The 17,867-nt window shown below is 36.8% G+C and overlaps 1 protein-coding gene across 1 annotated transcript; it reads right to left on the reverse strand.

The window, feature by feature from the left end:
- Positions 1-1,388: 1,388 nt before the first annotated feature.
- On the reverse strand, positions 1,389-4,291 carry s1pr1 (sphingosine-1-phosphate receptor 1). The gene is made up of 2 exons (XM_057326152.1): positions 4,140-4,291; positions 1,389-3,535 (listed from the first exon to the last, which is right to left on the reverse strand). Exon 2 carries the CDS (start codon positions 3,331-3,333, stop codon positions 2,245-2,247), a length of 1,089 nt encoding a protein of 362 aa, XP_057182135.1. The 5' UTR covers positions 3,334-3,535; positions 4,140-4,291; the 3' UTR covers positions 1,389-2,244.
- Positions 4,292-17,867: the final 13,576 nt, after the last annotated feature.

Genomic DNA, 17,867 nt, shown 5'->3' on the forward strand with positions numbered 1-17,867 from the left:
CTTAAATAAAGCAAAATCTTGATTTGCATAGTAATGCATTATTCATATTGTTGGAGAGATTTGCTTTACAGTCACGCTTAAAATTACGTTTGAATAATAATGTTTTGAATGAAAAGACATTTCTGCAATTGTCTCTTGCTATTGTGAAATATTTTTTTCTTGCATCATTTTAACTGTGTACGTGTATTTCAGAAATTGAGGAGTTGGTTTACGCCCAGAGATGTATAAACAAAAACAGGTTTGGGTTCTTTTATCTTAGTGATAATATATAGAATATATACAGTAGGTTATATTGTACGTGGTGTATCTTTTGTATGTAAAAAAACGATTAAGCAACTATTTAAGCTTCCCTGTATTTCCCAAGAAAGTGCACAGTCTCTTAAAAATGGCACATTTATTGCAGATAAAAGATAAATGAAACATTTAATGTGCGTCAGAATTTAAAATGTCACATCCCCTATTTAAATGTTTTTATTTTATTTTTTTTATTTTATTTTAATGTTTTATTTTTGTTTGTTTCAGTACAAGTATTAACCGTACTGCTTTTCCCTACTCGATGCAAATCCACTTGTATTTGTATATTCCTGTTTTGTGATCATTTTACACTTGCCTAATTAAAAAAAGAATTCAGTCAACATAAATATCACTTTATGTCTGTCCGTCTTTTTTCTTCGCTGTCTTAATCATTGTGTAAAATGTGTTCTTAAGAAGAAGTTATGTTCTGCATTTCATACTGCATAAATATGTATTTGTTTACAATGTTAAACATGTAAAAAGACATCACTCAGTAAAGATCCAGTTAAAGACGCCATTTCAGCAGTTGTCCACCAGGTGGTGCTCTCGGAGCATGTATGATGACATTATTTTCCAAATGTGAATGAATCAGTAAGATCAAAATTGCTTCTTTGTCCGGCGTGCTCTTCAGAAGTGTTATTAAATAGTTTTGTAGTATAATTATAATTAGGTTATTTAATTATAATTGACAGGTATATTTATTGTAACATTAAGTAACACTAAACAATATGTATAAAATAATTATATATTAATTATATATATTAATTATAATGTATTTTTAATTGGAAAGATGTGTCTTTTTTGGCCAATAGCCTCACCACATATTATCAAAACCATGATGTGCCATTTGATATTACTAACATAGTATAATATTACTAGTATATTATTATTAATTTTACTAAGTCCGGTAGTTTCAGGGGCGGGTGCATTCTTACTCTAGCATTTTAAACAAAAATGGGATACGCCCATGAATACAGTATTATATATATGATGTTGATGGTCTATATTACCAGATGAAAATAATGTACACAAGCATTCACTTCAAAGCCACTGAAAGAGCAACAACAAAATATGTTATTAATGACACATTTGATAGATTTTATCATTGATATTTATTAACAACTAAAACAACAAAACACCGACTAGATGTTACAATGTGCAACAGTGAAGAAGAACAAAACTGGCTCATGATTGAACTGTATTTCTAAAGAACATGGATGAAAAAACAAGCATTAACAAACCAGATCAGCATTACGGTTTATTTGGACATGCGTGATGCATAATCTCAGATCCCATGACATTAACTTCAATAGATGCGAGCCATCATGCTACACCGCAGAGACAAACCTGCCCCTGACAGTAATTTAATGTAAAGTCTATATAGCAGTATAATACATGACACGCTATTGTAAAAGTAAAATAATAACATATTTACAATTTTCTCCATCCCTCTCCAAGTTTCAAATGTATTCGAACTGTTTCCAAGATAAATTAATATTGACAGCTAATGTACACGCACGCTGAGCTTCTACAACAAAACTTTATTTGTTGAAAGACGAAGGAATACATTTACAAAATACATTCTCCCGGGCAAAAGATCATCCTAATACCGCAGTGTTAAATCGAAGAAACACAAGTACCTCGCAATCGTATTTCTTTCTTAATTTCGACAATGTAGTACGGACCACGACGAACTAGTATGTTTCACTTCAATCCGTTTTAGAAAGTCCCCAAAAAGTGCTCTAAACTGATCGTTTCCACTCCACAAGTATACAAAATGGACGAATAACACTGAATAATTATTAGTTAAGTGCTTCCCTATATGTTTGTTCTGATACTGAAGGGTAAAAGTGTGATGAAATCTTGAAAACTAACACAACCGTCCACACACACATTCGCTATGAATGAAGACGAAAAAATACACAGTAGTTCCTCTAAAGTCTCTTGTCTTTACGAAGAAGAAGTGATATTCCCAGTGGACACTATGGTTTCCCTGGGCGAATATTCGGGCTCGTCTTTATTCGGGTGGGATGAGTTGTCAGACTTGCTCCGGCTGAACTCGGCGCCCATGATGGGCCTCGAAAACTTCCCGGCCGGAAGGCTGCAGATCCCGCAGTTGAGCATTTTGATGAACGCCCGGCGCATCTCGTTGCTGGTCAGGGTGTAAATAAGAGGATTCATTGCGGAGTTGAGCACGGCCAACGCCAGGAACCACTCGGCCTTGTAGAGTATGGGGCAGGTGCGGATCTGACAGGCCACGTCGAGCAGCAACAAAATGAAGAGCGGCGCCCAACACGCTATGAAACAGCTGAGCACGATGATGACGGTCTTCAAAAGCGCCATGGACTTCTCCGAGCTCTTGTTGCAGCCGCGGCCGTTGGCCACCTTGCGGAAGACCAGCTTGCGGCTCCGCGTGCGAACCAGGGCGTAGATGCGGGCGTACAAGACGACGATGGCCATGAGGATGACGCTGAACACGGTGGTGCAGAAGAGGATGTAGGTCTTGTGGTAGAGAGGCAACACCGTGGAGCAGTTGTCCATGCTGTCGATGCAGTTCCAACCCATGATGGGAAGGCCGCCCAGGATGGCGGCGATGAACCACACGGTGCTGATGAGCATGAACACACGGCACGTTTTGCCATTATTGTGAAGTTTCATTTTTAGCATGGTCAGGTGTCGCTCGATAGCGATGGCCAGTAGACTGAACACCGAAGCGGCCAGAGCCACAAACATACTTCCTTCTCGGAAGAACCACTGGGTGGGGGTGAGTTTGTAAGTGTTGGCTCCTGACAGCAAGATGTTTGCCGTGTAAACCACTCCGGCAAGCAGATCTGACAAAGCCAAGTTCCCAATGAAGTAATACATGGGCTTGTGGAACTTCTTGGTCCTCCAGATGGTGAGGAGGACCAGAACGTTTTCCAGAATGATGAAGCAGCACACGATGATGAACACGACGGAGTCGGCTCGGAGGCCGCGGTCGCCGACGACCTTGCGAAATTTCCCGGTGAAGTTGTAGTGTCTGGCGATTAGGTCATCCATGGTTCACACAGGCTTGGGAAGTTTTTAATCCAACGTGCAATCCACCACAGGGCCACAGGGGGATGCTGGTGGAATTGAGGAGCCGAGTATCCAGTTCTCCGTTTAGTATGATGTCATTCAACCAGCGTTTTCTGAAGTCAGGTAAAAATCCTTGCTGAGGATGAATGCTGTGAGAGAATCCGATAACTGCATCATGAAAACACTAGAATAAACAAAATAGAAACATAAATGAGCGAAGGTTAACGTCAGATAAGCATTTGGCAGTATTTGCGATGGTTTGATATGAAAATAAGAAAAATGCTTTATTTAAGCGTTTGAAAACTAGTTTAATCATTTAAGATTAGTAACAAACACGATACAGTGTTGAAAAATATATTAAAAACACAAAACAAAAAGGTTCACCTAAAGAAACAGAGAGAAATACTAAAAACTTGTACATTTGAAAAAGTTGTTTAACAGAAAATATAAGCACACAAGAAAATAATGGTACGTAAAAAAGTTAAATAAGTACGTCACACGCCGCGCTATTATCGCTACGCGACAGTTAAAATTCGTAACTGGAGGTTTCTCAGATAAATATGAATTTTATGAATATGAATAGCATCACTACAATTTTAAAGGACGTGTCAAAAATATGATCAAGATTTTAAAAACACTTTTTACTTAACAATTTTTTTTTTGTTAAATCGTATTCGCGACATTACGAACTTAAAAAGTAAAACTTGATAAGCACTCACAACGGTCAAGATCACTGATGCTTGACATACGGAAACTTACATAAATCGGAGAACAAGAGTTGCTCTTACCTTTAAACTCCAGTCATCGCGTCTTGAACGTATAATCCCTCGATATTGTTGCTGTGTGGATAGATATCAAAGGTGTAGTATTTATCACATCCCGCTCGAGTCTCGTGTCTCGGATTGTAGGGTAATTTTTCTCTGACTGGAGAGAGACTAGAGAGATCGAGCCTGGCCAATTCCCCCCTCTTCAGTTCAGCCCACCAATTTGATAGCCCTTCCCCTTTACACACTCTCGTTATCCTCTTATGATTCCACAGCATCCAAACCCCTCCAAGACATTCCGAAACAATGTGCTGGATACAGATCAGAGTTTTGAAGTTTCCCACACACAAATGAATATGCTGTACACTACACATTTATATACTACAACTAATACAAAACACAACATATTTTAAAGGGATTGTCATTGTAATAAACAATAATATTTAGTATGTAAAAAAATATATACAAAATATTAAATATTAATAAAATATATATAATATAATATGTTAGAATTGAGTTAGTCATTTTACTCATTATTCATGTTTTTTTCTATTTTAGAATAATAGTTTTTGATTTTGAATAGTTTTTTTTACTATCAAAACTATGAAATAACACAAATGTAACTATGGGAATTATATTGTGATTAAGACAAATCCAAAATAAATCAAAACTTCAATGTCATCAAATCAAAAACATCTTCAATGTAAATCTCCTATCGGCTGGTTTTATAAGTAAAAATATATATAAATTATATAATAAATAAGACTTATTATATATAAATTATTATATCCATACTTTTAAAAAATACGTATAAAAGCTTTAAATCCTTTTCCATATATATAATTTGTATTACACATTTTATATAATGAAAAAACTAAAATGTGTCAATTAAAATTAATATGAATATATATTTTTGGATTTGTAATAAATGAAATAAAGGTTGGCACAATTACATCTTTCCAAATAACTTATTTCGAACAATCAGCCATATGACTTCCGAAAGCTTTTTCAGTCACGTGACCCTAAACTTTTGAACAAAAGTGAACGTTTAAATAATATATAGAATAAAAAGAATAATAATCACCATTAACATTATTACAAATGTAGATCTAATTTGTACTATGTCAAATCACATTATGTCCAATTCAGATTAACCCCATAATCCTGTTTCTTTTGTCTTTTCCTGTGGGAATGTCCCAGCTGCAGACTCAGCCCAAACACTACATCCTGAACTGGGTGGGCAGGCCAAGCATGACCGCTCCTGTACCCCCCATTTGCCCTAATTTCTCTCCAGCATTAATCACATGTGCTATTCACTCTGTTCAGGTCTGCTGGCCTCAATGGACCAGACCCCTAAACCCTTATAGCAGGTTCAGAGGGCAAACATGATCCTGTGTCCCCCACCAGGAATACGGTGAAATTGTAGATGTGCGTGTGTCTGTGCTCCTAGATAAATAAGGGATCTATAATGTCAATGAATATCTCTCCATGAGGCTATACATCAATATTTTGAACATAAAGTGGCCTCAAAACATTTTTTCTGAAGTGTTATAGTCAACTTTTAAAGATGCTTTTTAAGAAAAACATTTGTTTATTAAACTGCCTCCATTTTGGCTGATGTTTTGGTTCTTGTTTGTTGTATTTTGTTGACCCTCACTACTTTGAAGTGGTTCATCCACCCATAAAACCCTCACTTGCTTCCCAGCGGTTGGAACCTCATGAGCATAACTTGATTTTTTAGCATTTTCCAAGGTGTTGCTATGTGGTTTCTGTGGTATTCTGGGAGTTTGCCAATGTTTCTATGTCATGCTTTGATGTTCTGGGTGGTTGCTAGGGTGTCCCCTCATGGTTGTTAGGGTGTTCTGGATGGTCCTATACTTATATTCTTCATGACATAAACATGACAATTGAACATTACTATACAGAGATCAGTTTTCTTTTTTATAACCACAAAAGTCATTCATATTAGATGAACTTCTTCAAAGGTCTGAATTAGAGGTCAAGGTTACAGAGGTCAAAGGTCACACACCCCGCGCTCCGAGGCGCTAGTGTGAGAAACCCAGCAGATGCATATTTTTTGTGTTTTGAGGCGAAGTTGAGGTGGGTGCAAAGGGGACAAAGTTGAACATGCCACAGTATTTTCAACATTCTCACCTAAGTTACAGTTTTACAGCTCTGGAAAGGCGATATTCCCAAGGGGCGCAAAACATTTTCCATGTCTTCTAGGAAAGTTTTTCAAAACACAGTTCCGCAAAGCGTAAATATCGATGCATTTGCATAAAATGTGATGTTTGCATTGTGAGGTTACACAATGTTTCACGTCGAGGTCGTGACTTTTGTGTCATGCCAGGCTTTCTTTCTCTCACGTTCCTTCCCTTTCCCAGCCCGCACCTACAGTACCGTGCCATGTGTTTCCTCTCAACTCTTCAGCCCATTCGTTCCCATGCCAACAAATCCTGGGATGATTTTCAGGCATTAAAACAGACCATTAGGGAAACACACGGTGGAAAACGTCCAAAACATCCTACACGATTTGCTTTTAAGTCAATCAACATAAATTTGTACATTTGTATGAGGTATTTCACATGTAGTTTCCTACAGCTGTGTGTTTGTTTGGTCTTTTTTCAGAAAGCTTTACAATTGGTGCCAGATGACTTTTGCCTCCAGAGAATGGTTGACCCAACAGATATCAGAAATGCTACAAACGTTTATACCATCACAATTACTTGTGCTAGATTACTAAAGTAAATTTCTCCAACAGCACGCAATAAATGCCAAGATCATTCATCGAACCCAGGTGTAGGCTGAGCCACTTGCAAAACTTTATAAAGACATTTAAAAAATGTGTAAAGATCTGGAGTTATAAAAATGCCTTTGGCTTGTACTCACTACGTTAAACTGCCCTCATAAAGCTTTGCTTGGGAATATGATCTCAGGAAAGCAACAACATGTTTATTGACAGCTTACAACACGTGACGCACTGCTGGGGTTTACATACATTGGGCTTATATGATTGAATACAACAAAGAGACTGGTAAAGAGATATATTGTTCCAGAAAGAAGGAGAAATTAAACAGCTTCACAAAATCTTTAAACATTTTAGGTTTTAATTGGCAGTACAAATTGATCCCATCATCAAACTAGCTGGCACATTGGCGTAAACAATGTTAGCAACGCTTCGTAACGTCCCTTCATCAAGTCATTAGCGGTCAATAAACAGCAGTCAATATTTGACTACTGGATGAGATTGTTTGCTTCGTCGGCGCCAAATCAACCTCAGGTTTCATCCATTAAGCCTCAGACAGGAAGACGGCGGTAATAACGTTAGCCCTACTGATACAGCGAGTCATACATGCTCTCTGACACTGAACACATGTTCTCGGTTTCACTTGCTGTGTAAATTCCTCCACTGTAATTAGTTCCACATGCCCAGCTGGACCAGCGAAGGAATTTGACGATACTTTCCCCAAATAATGACATTTCTTGTTTGATCTCGTTGAGGGTCATTGACAAGACGACAGGTAATGGCCTATTTAAAAAACAATTGCTACGTGACAAGATATTTGTAGAATGAATGTGATGTTTAATGGGTGCCAGGTGAAGTGCGAACTGTTATGTTGTTTAGACGCTTAAACATGTAAGGGATAATGTACAGGCAGCCGGTTGTTATCGCGAAATAAGCCCCGACAGTGTGAGCGGGGTCTTGTATCACACTGAAGGGGCTTATTTCGCAATAACAGCCGGTTGCTTGTACATTATCCCGCTTATTACATGGCTACTTGCCACATGAGAAAAAGCTGGACATGAAATGTGAACTTGAAATATTTAGCCTATTAGCTAATTTTTACCGAATGCCGACCTTCAGCGAGGAAACGCCGTTTACTTTTGGTTTTAAGACAAATTGGTTGAATCGTTTGTAAATATAATGTCATATATGTTATTAAAAGACATATTTATATTTGAATTGTCAAAAAAAAAACCTGTCAAAATGATTTGCTGCATCTGGGTTACCGTGTGTTATTAGTTTTGAGAGGTTGTTATCTGGGAATAACGAACCTGCAACTGTCGCGACTGGCCAATCAGAATCAAGCATTCTGCCGCGTAATAAGTCAAGATAATGTCTGTTTGAAAGTTCATGTGAATAATATCAACATAAAGATGAACATAAATAAATATAATCATTTTAAGGCTCAATCTCACATTGTCACTGTCTGAATCCACGTATCTCCATATTTCGGGATTTATATGTTTTTTCATAAATCATTATTATTTGTCACCCTTTATGTGTCACTGGCTTTTGCAAATATCTAACCAATAAAAAGTATCGAAAAGTTCTTGTCAACTCTAACAACACAAAAAAAAAATCAATTTCCTGAGAAACAACTAATTGGGACATACGGTTTCAGAAAGACATTGACAATTATGTTATATTTTTTTATAAGCTATATTTTTAGATAACTTTTTTATTTTAAATAAATAAATAAAATTATTAATAAATAATATAAATTAATAAATAAAATAATTTATTATATTCATAGTTTTTTTTATTGTTTTTACATAGTGAAATTTTTTCATGGCTCCATACATGACACTAAAAAAACATTAACGTAACGATAAAAATAATAATAAATAATTGAACAATAAATAAAAAATAAATAATAATGGTAAAAAAAACAAAAAAACATTGCATGCATATTTTCAATTTTGAACATCACAAAAATTACTACTACTATTAATATTTAAACAATTATATTGCTATTATAAATGAGAATTAAATGAGAATCAACACAAAAAAGAAATTGGTTAAAAGTGAGATGGACGTGAATATCATTCACATAATTCTAAAACCAAACTGAAGACAATATCTGGAAAATATATATCTTTTCATAACTCTGGACCAACTCCATTGAAACCTCATGTAAAATCACACTGGTGTCGCTTCATGGTTATCAGCCCAAACACATCCGTAGCAATATGGGCCGGGGAAAAAGTGAAACAAGCGTGGCGACCGGAGTCTAGAGCCACCCGCCTAGTCTTTGTTGTCCAGGCTAAATCCAACCCCAGCATGACTCAGCTCAGCATAAGCCTTTTGCCGGTCCTGTTTATTAGAAAAGCTTTGCTAATATCAGAACAATAGACTTTGTGTTTTATACACCGCACACAACACACACACACATGATTTGGCTAATGTTATATAACAAGATATTGGACCACAGTCACTGTACAGTAAAAAGCCACATAGCGGTTTTCCTCATCATCTTAAGTTTCAAAACTGATCTCAGTACAGCAAAAAAAAATTATTAAACCAAGGACAACCAAGGTAATCATGTCAACAGTCGAACAAAAAGACCCATTCTGGTTATGACTGTTTTGATAGTACTACTGAAAGACAACTCTGGATTTTAAGTACATTGTCTTAATAAACATGTATTTCTTACAATTCATATCTCAAATACAAACAAAGATCATAAAGTTCTGAGTCTTATTTTAAATAAATCTGTTATTTTGAGAAAAAAATGTTTGATATACTTTAACTATGTTGCATGTTTTCATATTAAATAAAATATGTACATGCTTTTAAGGGACATTTCATAAGAATGTTTATTTTTTTGGAGGTGTATGCCATTTTAAAAAGTTGCGTAAAATATGTTTGGTTGCCATAACAAAACTGTCTAAAGTATGTACTGACAGCTGTGGTGCATCTTTTCGTAAAGCATCTTGCGACTTTTTATCAAAGCAACGCAAATGCTATGCTAAATTGTAAACCGAGCTAAATAGTTTTATGACAATCAGAAGCGACCTTAGCTAATCCAACAATAGCTTTCGAAACAGCTGACAAAACCCTTCATTCACATGACTGCTGCCAACCCGGTTGACGATAATACCAAGCAAACAAAAAGTGAATGTATTGTGAATGCAGATGACAAATGAGGGACGCCGCGGATTGATTGTACCAGCATTACTGTATGTGTGTCAGGACAGTTCCCATAATGCATCGTGGCTTTTTGTAGGTACCAGCGGTGATTCTTTTATGACCGAAGAGGCTCCTCTGGAACCGGCATATAGGTGAACAGCCGTATCCTTAAAGTACCCCCTCTGGGATTGATGGGGTCAGGATGACACAGAGACACACAGTGGAGCTCAGAGGTCTCAGCGCTGTAGTCTATAGACTGGTTGCCATGGCGCAGGGAGAAGTATGCGAAGTCTACACTACACTCTATTCTTTCCTTCTTCTTTCTGACATCTCCTATGGTTCCTCAAAAGATGGAGTCACGTGTTTTTGGTTGTCTTTATATAGTTTGTCTGTATAGAACTGAATCATTTGATGATTTCCGACGACTTTATGCAGACATGCCTTTGGTTTTTATTTGTTTTATTTTAATTCATCTTCGAAAGGCTGTCAAACTATTAATCGCGATTAATCGCTTTCAGAATAAAAGTTTGTGTTTACATAATATATGTCTGTGTACTGTGCATACTAATTTTGTATTCATAAACACATACACTAATATTTAGGAAATACTTACATGTGTTTATTTATATTTACCAATAATTGAAATGAAATGTAAATGTTTACTAATTGTTATATTTTTCTTTAATATAAACATGTATGTGTATGTTTTTATAAATACAAAATTAATATGCACAGTACACAGACGTATATTATGTAAACACAAACTTTTATTCTGGATTATTTGTTTTGTCAGCCCTAATCTTCAATTATTTAACTCTCTAATGTATTCGAGTATAACTTTTTATTATACTGTATATTATACCACTTCTGAGACACAAAAAAGATTTCCTGAAGAAAATACCAGTGGGTCTTAAGAGTGCAAAATCAATGCGTGTTTTTGGTAGTCACAGTCATAGATATGCATACATAGATGCCACATTTAATGGCACAACATATCTGCAATCATGAAGCTTAATGACATTTCAGTTGTCGTCATCACTTGCAGTAAAAATGTCGGCATTGATGGTGGACGACTTACGTATGCAGCCCACAGAAACAAACACTAATGAGGCATCTATGTATAAACAATCTATGGTTGCCAGAACGTTGCCATGCGGTTGCTCAAGCGTTCAGAGTGTGTTTTGGTGTGATGCTTCATGTTCAGTGTAGTTGCTAGGTGCTATGTGGTCTAAACAGCCTGTTTGCCAACACAAGTTTCAGAAATGTAATCCATGTGACAACGTGTAAAACCCGCCCCGTCCGGACACACACAAGCCCCTTTACAGTTATCTACCGAAGGTCGCATGCTGCTTCCACAGTTTCCCTTTCCACTGACTAATTTCTCACACTTATCTGTCTCGATGTCGATATTCCTCCACATGGAGGGAGTTCAAAGAAAACGTCCAATCTATCACTAGCTTGGATTCACATTGAGTTGTCAAGGCTGCCAAAAGGAAGCTGGGAAACATTGCGTCTCCCGTTGGACGAGTTTGAGTTAGAGTTACCATTGTATCCAGCTGTAAAATCTCGTAATCCCAAAATCTCTATGTCAAATAAGGACACATTCGAGATTATAGATCTGATTGGATGTGCTGAGTTCAGATCTATTGGTTAAAAAAATATGATTCCATACGAAGAGTTTGGTTCCAAAATGAAATAACTCCATTTTAATTTTTTTTCAAAAATCATGTTTTTGATTGTGCATCCCAATTAATATCAATCAAACCGCAGTTGGTTTGTTTTGATTTAAGCCTTAATAACTAAAAAAATACAGCTAACTAACAAAATAAAATGCAAAAAACATGATAACATAATAAAAAACATGATTTTTGATTTTTTTTTAAAACAGAGTTAACTTATTTTGGAACCAAACTCTTCACACTGTTTATAAAACTCGTAAAAGATAAAAGGCCGAATTCTATATTTCAGAAATCTGCAGTTTTTAACCAATTGTCTAATTTCCTCCCGCAGATGGACTGCTCAGATAATAAGTCTCCCTGCTGAGACTCTAAAGCTTTCCTTCAGTCACACAGACGTGCCTCACATCTCCATTTACCCTGTTATACTGATACACTATCTAATCTAATCTTACACTGAAGCCATAGGTCAAAAACAGACTTTACATCGTCAACGTCCATTTATATACGAAAGTGCAAAATCCATTATGTATCAACCCAACGAGACTGAATTCCTGAGTTTCGCACATTAAAGGCTACACGTTCCAGGATGTGAGTAGATGACTGCATCATTACTCACAACAGTAATGACTGTCTTGTTGAGGGATTTGCTCGTATTTTCCGATCCTATTTCCTACACTTGGTTCCTTTGGTATATGTGGGCTAAGAGGAGTGCATTTCTAACACAAAAGACCCCTGGGGCGTAACCTGTAATCATGTGGCTTGTGCTACTGTATACCAGGAGAAATGGCGTTCACATAAGTAAACTCTTCTAACTACATGCTGCTGAAAATGATATACGTTAGCAAAAATTGCGTATATTTTTAGTATTTTTAGAGATTCAACAACATTGTGGCTAGTTTGGCAATTTATTGTGCATACATTTGTGTTTTTCGGGATTCGAACCCATGACCATGCTCTACGTCATGCAATTTTAGTTGAGATACAGAAAAAAATGATGTTTTTAAAATAATTGCGTAAGGATAAACTGTGATGGATGGCAGCACCCATACAAAAAATAAGCATACTTCAAAGTCATTTTATTAAGTATGATTTTTGTAAGTTCAAATATATTTTAAAGTATACTTGTGTAGCAAGTATAATAATATCAATGTACTAATAGTATACTACTATACAAAAAAAATAAAAAGGAGACTAAAAATAAGCTTTTCATTTTGAGTTTAAAAGAAGTATATTAATGGCTTGAATAAACTCCTTTTTGAAAGGACAGCCCAGGTAAATTTATGCCACATGGCTTCATTTTTGGGGCAGCATCTGCCACCTGGTGTCCCATCAACCAGCAGTAAAATGAGGAACACGGGGGATTTTTCACCCCAGTGTGCACAAAGCCCATTGTAATGTCTGGCTGGCTCAATAAATCTCCCCGTTTCTCTAATGATATGCTTGTGAAACCAAAACCGTTTGGGTTCCCCTCAATGAGCCGCAGAATAAAAACATTTTCCAGTTTGTACACTGAATAATTTCCATTTATATTTGTATAAACAGAGACCATTTCCAAACATTTTCTGTCTCTTGATAAATTAAACGGCGTCCAATCTTAATTACCTCACGAACGTCATGTTTTGATAAATGTGTGCGTAATGAATCGCATGCTGGTGGGCACGATACAGTACCTCTCGACCCATAATACTCATTTACAGCTGAGATCATTTGCATGTTTTTGACATTCGTTTGAAGGGAAAGCTAATTATAATATGAAAGACCGAACTTGACACAAAACGTTTGTGCGTCCAATAATCAACGCTTTAACTCGAAGCAAAAATGTCAGGGTTCACAAAACACATATGCGGCCTATGAAGGGAGCATAAATCATCTATACAGCCATCAACCTTTCATTTAGATCTGATGGACAAAGAGAACAAGTCGTTTTTTTGGTACAGGGCGAACGAAGGGTGCTCCAGGGGAGCATATAGGAGAATCTAGACGTTTTGTAAACAAAGAAACCCAGCTGAGGCATTCTACAGCAACTTTAACATTTGATTCAATTTATTTTCTTGCACACTAATCTGTTTCATACTAAACAATTAAAAACACCATTGTTTTTTCTTTTCTTTTCCCCAGACCTTATCACTTCAAATCTGACCTCTAAACAAACATATTTGTTTACTTCCATCACTCTCCAGCCCAAATCTCAGGACACCAGCCCCTCACAAAGCTATTTGGGTTCATTATGAATTTAAATGAAATCACTGATTAATCAATGATGGTTAAATCTAATCAGCCAGACTTCAAATGGAAGCAGGCAGACGGCCAGATGTATAATACCGTCATCTGTTCCAACATCATTGAATCCTGGCGGTCTGTCATCTTCGGTGCACATTGACAGTCTGATCCGATCATCCAGGCTTGCTTTAAAGATCTGTCATCATTCAATCACCCTCATGTGGTTCAAAACATGTAAATGACTCTTTCTTTTGTGTAACACAAAAGAAGATATTTGGAGAAATGTCTCTGTGGTTTTGAGTCCATACAAAGTCAAAGGGGGCCAATGTTGTTAGGTTACCAACGTTCTTCAAAATATCTTCTTTTGTGTTGTGCAGAAGAAAGAGAGTCACACAGGTTTGTAATGGCATGAGGATGAGTAAATGTTGGGCGAACTGTCTCTTAAAGTTCACTTCAAACCCTTATGTAGTTGAGAAGTCCTGCAGCTACCAAACAGCCAGCCGGTCTATTAATACAGCTCATATTCTCTAGGGAGAAAAAACAGAGAGAAAGAAAGACAAAAAAGGGAAGATGGAAAGACGGAGGGCACGGAATGAAGTTCAGAATCCCAAGTGTGCATGCATGTGCATGTGTGTTTTATCAGCGTTCAAAACCAAAGCTGTTCTACCTCGCCAAAAACAAACTGATGTGAACTTAAGAGATAACCGAACAGTGATGTAGTCACTATAACGTGCGTTGTTAGTAACGAGGTGCTTGGATTGAGGCTCCTTTAGGGAAAACTGAGGGTGTGCGGTTATGGGGCTGTTGTTACTGGGTGGCGTTCTAAGCGATCCAACCAAGCGTGCTGAAAGAATGAGATTTCGCCGAATTGGAGCGAGCAAAGCACACCCGTTGGGAGTAGACTCCATCCCCGCTCAGATCCACAGCCTGTAATTTACTAATAAACTGAGCTGTCCGCACGGGTACGAGAGGGTTGGCATCTGGTAATCGTAATGCAGAAGAGTTCGTTCACAGCAGGGATGTCTTTTCCTGGACAGGTACATGCACGTAGGCACAAGCATTGAAGGACAAGCCGTGACTTGCGTCTTGGGACTGAAGTCGTCTATAGATAGTCCCTCTCAGCTGAATGGGTCCCGGTTAACAGAGGAAAAATGACTTAGCTGTAGTTATAGCCGTATATGGTCATTTCCTGTTGGCCTCACACACAGATCACTTTTTTCTATTTTCCACAGAGGACGTTAAGGATGTGGATTTTTGAGAGCTCATAGAAAGTGAGTGAGCGAGAGATACTTTGAGTACAGCATTAGGTCGATATGCATCTTCCTCTTCAGCCTCTGATGTCATCAGTTTTTTCTTCAAGACTGTAACCTCACTTCCAAGTCCAAGCATCACTTCAAAAAACCATGTGATCGCGTCAGGAACTCTGACTCATGGTTTTAATTCGAAGGCAAGTGCATTATGTCACAAAACAACCATTGTTCGGTATATTATTATTATTAACCCCGGGTTATTCCCTTGAGATTAAAATCTCAGGCCGATCTCTTTGATCTGAAGATATTTAGATGGACTACAGATTGTAATTTTGGTGTAATTTTTTTGAAGTGTGTTCCCTTTTTTAACTTAAAATCCCCATTTTATGCACAGTTTATATTCGCTGTGAATACCCATAAGAAAGAAAAACCACAGATATCAATTATTTCTCATATAGACATCAACGATGTTTTGAACTTTTGTTTGAGTCTTGGCGTCTCAGATATTTTTCCTGAGAAAACGAGACAGAATCTCACAAATCTGAAAGTCTGAAATCTGAAAAAATCAATATTATTGAAGATCTCAATATGAACTCAAACGTTTCTCATCAAATTGACCCAAATCCAGATTATTTTACCTTTACAATCGACATTAATTTTACACTTCCGTACTCTTTATGTATTTTAAGAATCGTCTCCTTTGCCTCTATTTATATTTCTCCAAAGCAATTTTAAGAGAAACATCCGAGACCAAGTTGATACTTAAGTAAAAAGCTTTTTTATTGTTATTAACTTATTATTATTATTTAAATGATTCATTTAAAATAATGAATAAAGGTGAACCAATGAAACTGTGTATTTGGAGAGTTCAAATAAAATAAATGTTTTCTCCCAAACTGAGGAATTGTGAGGGGGGAAACAATCAAGGGATGTAAGCCGAGTCATTAATGTTTCAGGAAGAGATTTTATCTTTTTTTTTTCTTGCATGCCACATTAAAGAGGGTCTCGCTGAATTCCACATTTTGTATGTCGCGATTAAATATATATAAAAAAAATAGACATTAAGCTAAACCGCAGTAGATACATCAGAATTCTTGAGAAAGGATGACGTAAAACAATGTAATGGGAAATATCCCACGATGGGATTCCCCGTTTATGTGACTGCTGTGGCTTGCCTGTGATAACTACTTAAGCAAACCAGGACCAAGGACTCGAAAGTGAATTTAATTATTCTTTGTGTGTATCAGTTTGGATATATCCATCCGGATGTGTATGTGTGTGGATTTTTGTGTTTATGCTAAACTGCCTGGAGTTTGTGTTTGCTACTGTATATAATCAAGCATATCAACGACGGAAATCTCTCAGACAAACAAACACAAAAGAGAGAGGGGCATGGCCAGTGAAATTGTATTTAAACATAGCGTAATTAAAGCGCCTAGCTCTAATGACCAGATGTTAAGGTCAAGAGAGGAAACGCTGTTTTCTTATAATGCCCCAGATATTGAAAGACACTGGACAAGTATCAAAATAATTTGCAAGTGATGCCCATCTCATTTAATTTAACAAGCAAGATTTTATATGTGTATATTATTCACAACACATTAAAGTTGTAAGACAATTACAGTATACTGTATGTGCATTATGGAATAGTTGATGCAAGTCTACTTTGCTGACCGTGGTCTCTTGTAATCCGCTAATGTATGCTTTAAGATGTGTTATTCATAGTGGGGGAGCGTGGTCACTTGGAGTACTCTTGTAATAGTGCTCGTGTTCCACTTTAAAAATCACGAACTGATGAGACAGCAAAAGAGGTCTGTAACATGTAGCACTTAACACTTATAATTTATAAAACAGAACCGTGTCCATCCCAGAAGCGTCATAAATTGACGGAGCTGACAAGACTTTGAAACCAGAACAGGAGAATACGCTATCAAGTGAGATTCATTGTGCATGCACAATAAAAACTCTCAGAGAGTCATGATTTATTCACCCTCATGTTGTTGAAAACCTGGCTCTTTCTTCTGGAACACATAGGAAGATATTTTGAGAAATGTCTCTGTGGTTTTGTGTCCATACAATGGAAGTCAATAAAGGGTTTGATGTTGTTTGGCTACCAATATTCTTTAAAATAGCTTCTTTTGTGTTGTGCAAAGAAAGAAAGGCACAGGTTTTGCACAACATGAGGGTGAATAAATACTGACAAAATGATTGGGTGAACTGTCTCTTTAAGCACTTGGGTTTGGTTTGGGTAAGTCGAATGGTGACTTTTTTTGGTTGGTATGAAGTGCTTTGAGAAAAGTGAAGGAATTCAGAACGGGCAGCTATTCTGTACATCAGATAAAAACATCAAAGCATATTTTGGCGTATTATCATTTCCTGTAACATACTTCATTTTTTGCTGTTTTTTTCTCGTTTTTAGCATACAAAGTACATTGAGTCAATACAGCAGACTCTACATTAAAGTTGTCTAAATAAATAATATACCGTAAATACAAATATATTACGTTAAAATAGGATGATAAAAAAGTCTGTGAAGTGAAAAAAACTTCACTGTTGACTGGTGGTATAAACAAATGTAAGTCTAGTACATTCTACATGCTATCATGTTGGCTTCCTTAAACGCTCTGTTGAGTCAACAAACGAGTGTCATAATCCATTGTTGTGTCCATAATCAATGTTGTATTTCTTT

This window comes from Triplophysa rosa, linkage group LG25 (genome assembly GCF_024868665.1).
Source record: "Triplophysa rosa linkage group LG25, Trosa_1v2, whole genome shotgun sequence".
Lineage (NCBI taxonomy): Eukaryota > Metazoa > Chordata > Actinopteri > Cypriniformes > Nemacheilidae > Triplophysa > Triplophysa rosa.

Coding starts and splice junctions, on each gene's coding strand:
- s1pr1 (XM_057326152.1), bottom strand. CDS start 3,333: ATGGATGACCTAATCGCCAGACACTACAACTTCACCGGGAAATTTCGC.